Raw genomic sequence first — 6,000 nt, 5'->3', positions numbered from 1 at the left:
TAAAATGTTGAAATCAAATCTGATATTGTTTTACCTTTTATTTGGTGTGTGGAAGGTGTGCGGAAGAGGGGGTAGTCTTATATGGCGAGTATATAACAAACTCTGTATTTTGAGTGGAAATGTTAGGGGCTCGTCTTATACGCCCAGTCGTCTTATACGCCGGCAAATACGGTAGTCAGAATCATAAAGACAGAAAGAATTGTGGTTGCCAGGGGCTGGGGGTGAAGGGGTGGCAAATGGTCTTGTTTAAGGGGTATAAAGTTTCAGTTTTACAAGATGAAAAGAGATCTATAGATGGATGGTGGTGATGGTTGCACAACATTATAAAATATTTAATACCAATGAACTAGTTGTACATGTAAAAATGGTTGAGATAACAAACTTTGTTATATGCATGCCACAATAAAAAATATTTTTCTTTTTCTTTACTAAATTTATTGGGGTAACATTGATTAGTAACATTATATGGGTTTCAAGTGTACATTTCTATAATATAATACATCATCTATATATTGCGTTGTGTGTTCACCACCCAGAATCAATTAAAAAAAGGATTGAGGGTAGGGATAAATGACTACACAGGAAATGGAAGAACTGTGACAGAAGAAGATGTAATTACAAGATGTTTTGCCAGGAATTGTGTTAATCTCCTTTAATGTGTTTTACCTGTTTGTCAACAGATAAAACATTTGTTATTGGGTTTTATTTATTTTAAAAAAACAACAACAACAATGTATGACAAGGATAGTGAAATCAGTATACACCTAGTTTTGTTTTACAGATGTTTATTAAATGAAGAACAGAGAAAAAGATAAGCACATGATTAGTTTAGGAAAATGATTTTATGTTTGAAGATAAGAGAGGCTACAGTATATTTACATGCTAAGAAGAAAGACTCACTAATGGGAGAAGTTTGAGTCCAAGTACAAAAAGTAGCTGGTGGCGCTGCACACAGCACAGAGGGAAAAGGGATTTCTGCAGGACATTTCTACCAACAAAAGTAATGGACCGTGGTCTAGGTTAAATAGGAAAGGATGTGAAGTCAGAGGGTAAATAAACAGATCAGGGAAAACATAAATATATCAAAGGACTAACTATATCCGAAAGGTGAAGAATTGATATAAGGAAACTAAAAAAGCTAGAAAGTTAAGAAAACATACTTGATTAAATTAATTACTATAGTCAAAAACTAACCTTACACTTATAAATTAGGTATATTATTTGCCCTAGCATAAATTTCTATATGGTAAAATTTCTGAAAACATGATAAAACACACACTACATGAAAATGCCCCAAGTAATAAGATTCTCTCATATTTGTTAAGTAATCTCAGTGCTTCCAAAGAAAAATACTATTCAAATGTGATTAACATTTAGGTCTTTTCCCCGTTTCTTATTACCATTCTTATTTATTGTTTTCTTTACCTTGATCAGCTACTTTTTGTTTTGCTTCTTCTATTCTTTTTAGTTCCTGTTGCTTTGCTTCCAAAAGTTGCTTTTCTTCTTTTAAAGGATCATATTTTATTACTATAGCATAAAAAGAAGAATCTTAATTACCTTAAATTTAAATATACTAATTCCAAGGAATATTCTTGAATATAATTACTAATTCCAAGTTTGCAAAAATTTAGAGAAAATGTCAATTTAATTTGAATTACCTAATACTAAATTTATGTATAAAAATCTCTCCAAAAATGCAAGTATTCTGAAATATAATTATAAAATATAAAGACTTCCCATGCACAAAAAAAGCACTTAAATTATAATGTTTAAAATTTGACTTACTAGAAGAAGGCACTACAAGTAGATAAATGTCTTCTAATACAGCTACAACTGGTTGAGTATAAAGGTGTTTCCATGGAATTGTAAGATCAAGATTACCTACATTTTAAAAAAAGACAAAAAATATTATTCATTTAACCTACATTTACTGTCAGCCTATTTTCTGTCAGGCATTAGAAGAGATAAAGTGGACTTTAATATTACAAGCTAGTCACTTTACAGAAAGCTATTTTACAACTAAAAACAACAAGCTTTGCTGTGAAAATCTGAAATTTTTGTATTAGTACTGTTGGAAAATCTAAATGATATCCTAAATATTTACAAGTTTCTGTTTATGGCAATCTATATCACAAACATACTATTATTCTTCTACCATTAATCAACAATCCTTAATATTGTAACTTTGAATCTCCTCATTCTTACTCTAAATCTTTATAAGTATTTTCCTTACATTTTAAAAAGGTACATTATATACTTTATGTGTGTGTGTGTGTGTGTGTGTGTACTTTTCATATATAGAGGTTATATATACAGTCATGTGCAGCTTAACGACGGGGACATGTTCTGAGAAAATTCCATTAGGCAATTTCATCATGGTGCAAACATCATAGAGAGTACTTAGACAAATTTAGATGGGATATCCTACTATGCACCTAGGCTATACAGTACAGCCTATTGCTCCTCGGCTACAAACCTGGAGAGCATGTTACTATAAAAAAACAACACAAAATTAAATCAAGCACAAGAGAAAATGATACAATCGAGAGACATGGTAAGCACAAGATGTATAAGATTACTGCTGGCGTAACACGGCATACTGATTTATAGCACACAAAAAAATGTTTTGCAAGTAGAAAGAGTACACTCTAAATAACAATAAAAAGTAGAGAGCATAGTAAATACATAAACCAGTAACATGGTCATTTATTATCTTTAGCAAGTATTACATACCGTACATAACTGTATGTGCCATACTTTTATATAACTGGCAGTGCAGGTTTGTTTACACCAGCATCACCACAGCCACACGAGTAATGCATGAGTTACAACAGCTATGACATCACTAGGCAGTAGGAATTTTTCAGTTCCATTATAATCTTATAGAACTACCACCATGTATGTGATCTGTAGTTGACCAAAATGTCATTATACACCTCATGACTGTATGTATGGTAATACACATGTGTGATTATCATCATAAGTGTATGTACACACAAATTTCTCCGGTAATAGTCAAGGATCATGGAAAATATTTGAAAATTATTCAAACTAATGAGAATATTTTACCACAATCCAATAGCAAAGTTATTTTTTAAAACATTAGAAATGTCTTGAATGAAAAAATACTATGTACAGGGCTGATAATACTGATTCTAGTTTTGCATATTTAGAATATTTTCATAATAGTTTTAAAATATTTTAATAATTTTTAGAAAGTATGAGTCTCTTGATTTAGAAATAGCTGCCATAATTGGAGAAGGGAAAGATTATTAAGTACACTATTATCGTATTAACTGGTTAGTAATTTGGAAAAGGAAAAAATCTACTTAGATCTATCTATCTCATTCCATAACCCATGTTTTAAAAAATCCCAATTGAGAAAAAGATTTCATCACACAATGTCAATCCAGAGAAAAACTATCTGATTTCTAAAACAGGGATAACTTTCTAAGTTTTGAAATCAGAGAAGATAGTGACCATTTCAAATTTCTGTACAGTCCAAAATGTAACCAAAATGGAATGAGATTGAAAAAACAACTGTGACAAATTTGACATAATTTATTTATAAATACTATCAAGCAGACCACATACATACAATAATCCAAAAAATGAACAAAAGGACAGAGAACAGTGACCAAATAGCCTTAAGTAATCAAAGAAACATAAAAAGTTAATAATGTAGCATTTTCACCCCTAAATCTTTTTTTAACCAAACTTTTTCTCTCATTATAAAATGTAGGCTTCTTACAGAAAATTTGAAAAATTCAGAAAAAATATAAATGAAGGTAATTCCAAAAATCTTCCCGATGAAGACAACTACTTTTAAAATACATATATGGGTATTTACATTTGATATATGTGTAATTCTTCATTCTAAATGAGGAAATCTTCTAAAGATCAGTAAGATTAACAATACTCAATCATAGCAAGGAGACAATGCCATCTTATAAAACTGGTTGTACTACTGTACAGTAATTTGGAAACATGTTACTTTTTTTTATTCAACAAATTATGTTCCTACTATACATTGTAGGTATTGTGCTAAGTGTGTGGATATAATAAAAATTAAATCCACTTCTTCTCTAGAAACATACTGTCTAGAAGAAAAAAAATAAGGATATTAAAGAATGATAGGTATGCAATACCTTAAGTGCGTCTCAATGTTATTTTGTATATTAGGTATTTATTGCAGTGTATGCTCCACTATGGTGTATTAACAATGAAAGTTACCTTATCATTTTTAAACATGGTTAGGCAAGAAAAGAAGAATTAGGAACTAAGGCAAACTCTAAATAAAATCAGATCTATGTACTCTCATACATTTTTTTAATTTTCTTGAACTGATGTTAACTTTATAAACACTGAAATAGAATGACCATAATTATAAAATTCAATAACTTTTGGAAAAATTTTAAAAGCTACTTGAAAATGTTACTATAATGTCGTTGCACCTATGAAAACACAGGATTACTCTACAATGTCCAAATGTGTATTCATTGGATTACACTACCATAATAAATAAATGAGGTCAAATCAACATGGATTATGAGAACTCTTTATTAAATGTTAACTGAATAAAATAGAATATGAAATTACACATATACCAGGATTACAAGTAGTTAAAATGTACACATGTAAAAAAATCATATAGAAGTATGCAAAAATAAATGTTAGGTAGAAAAGTAATGGAAGACATGTTTTCTATTATTTATACTAAACTATCTTTAAATTGAGGGGGAGAAGACAGAATGTGAAATCGTAGCAATATAAGATGATGAAAACTGTCAAGCAAATGTTTTATTATAATAATAATCTGAGCACACAAAATTATAGAGATATTAATCATGTAATTTACATAAGCTTCAGAATATCTTGTTCCGACACCAATGTTTCAATAACATTGTATAAATCATACTAACACAAACTATGTAACAAAATGTATCTATATACTTCCAAGTATCAAATAACAACCCTATCATCTTGCACAATTTTTAAAGCAGTAAAATTTAAATAATAATTCAAACAATAAGTTAAAACAGTAAGCTAACGTAATTTAAGAAACCAAACATATGTTTTTATTAAACATGTTACAAGGTCATATTCCAATCAGTTTTGCTCAACCAATACACTTAAAATGTAAACTATGAACACTAGGAAAATAATACAGAACAACAACAACCAATACAACATTTCCTGGAAACCTAAAAAACTTCCAGAGCAGAAATTCAGTTTCTGATAGGTCCTGAGCCAAAACGTTTGTATGATCCAGACCCTACTCCTTATACCACATATCCATGCCCAATCAGAATACAGCAATAACAACTAGTCAAAAACCTAAAAACTGAGTGGGTTATGCAATTCGATTTAACACTCCATCACTCAATTAACTCATTTTTAACACCTAATAAGATGTATAATTTCATAGGTATTGAGCAAGGGGTATATGAACCACATGGTATATTTAAGTTACACAATTAGACTCTACCTAGATGAAAACACATTTTCAATTAATGCTCAGAAATATTACAAATATCACATTATAGAGATACTAGGCATATTATTCTGGTTGCATGTCCAGCAAGGAGAACATTCAAATAATAAACATAGCTTACCTATATGACCAACTTTAATTTTAAATGGTACATCCAGTTGACTCTGCAAATATAAATGTAAAATATTAGTACATATACAGTTCAACAAGATAGATGCTTTACCTTCAATACTTATTTAAATTTATAAATATACACATAATTGGATTATTGTTCTCAAATACATAAAATACATGGAGACTGATCTTTTTAAAATAAACAAGCGAAAGGTTCTACAGTAATACTGACCACGTAAGTTATCCATACCAGAATCACTACCTCTTTTACATTTAAAAAAAACACAAAAACTGAAATATCAACAACAGTTTTCATAGTCATTTCTCCAAAGAACGTATACATGACCAAAAAACACATGAAAAGATGCTCAACCTTATTAGTCGTTAAGGAA

The 6,000-nt window shown here is 29.8% G+C and overlaps 1 protein-coding gene across 1 annotated transcript in view; it reads right to left on the bottom strand.

Annotated features, from left to right (window-relative positions):
* Window positions 1-6,000, bottom strand: part of VPS13A (vacuolar protein sorting 13 homolog A) — a 220,528-nt gene that overhangs the window by 197,070 nt on the left and 17,458 nt on the right. Inside the window, exons 3-5 of the mRNA XM_019648286.1 lie at window positions 5,616-5,658; window positions 1,786-1,881; window positions 1,426-1,527 (exon numbers count right to left, since the gene is read on the bottom strand). Of these exons, the coding sequence (XP_019503831.1) occupies window positions 1,426-1,527; window positions 1,786-1,881; window positions 5,616-5,658 (241 nt within the window). The remainder of the gene's footprint in view (window positions 1-1,425; window positions 1,528-1,785; window positions 1,882-5,615; window positions 5,659-6,000) is intronic.

The sequence above is a fragment of the Hipposideros armiger genome, unplaced genomic scaffold (genome assembly GCF_001890085.2).
Source record: "Hipposideros armiger isolate ML-2016 unplaced genomic scaffold, ASM189008v1 scaffold_124, whole genome shotgun sequence".
Taxonomy (NCBI): domain Eukaryota; kingdom Metazoa; phylum Chordata; class Mammalia; order Chiroptera; family Hipposideridae; genus Hipposideros; species Hipposideros armiger.
This window is presented reverse-complemented; position numbering and strand designations above follow the sequence as displayed.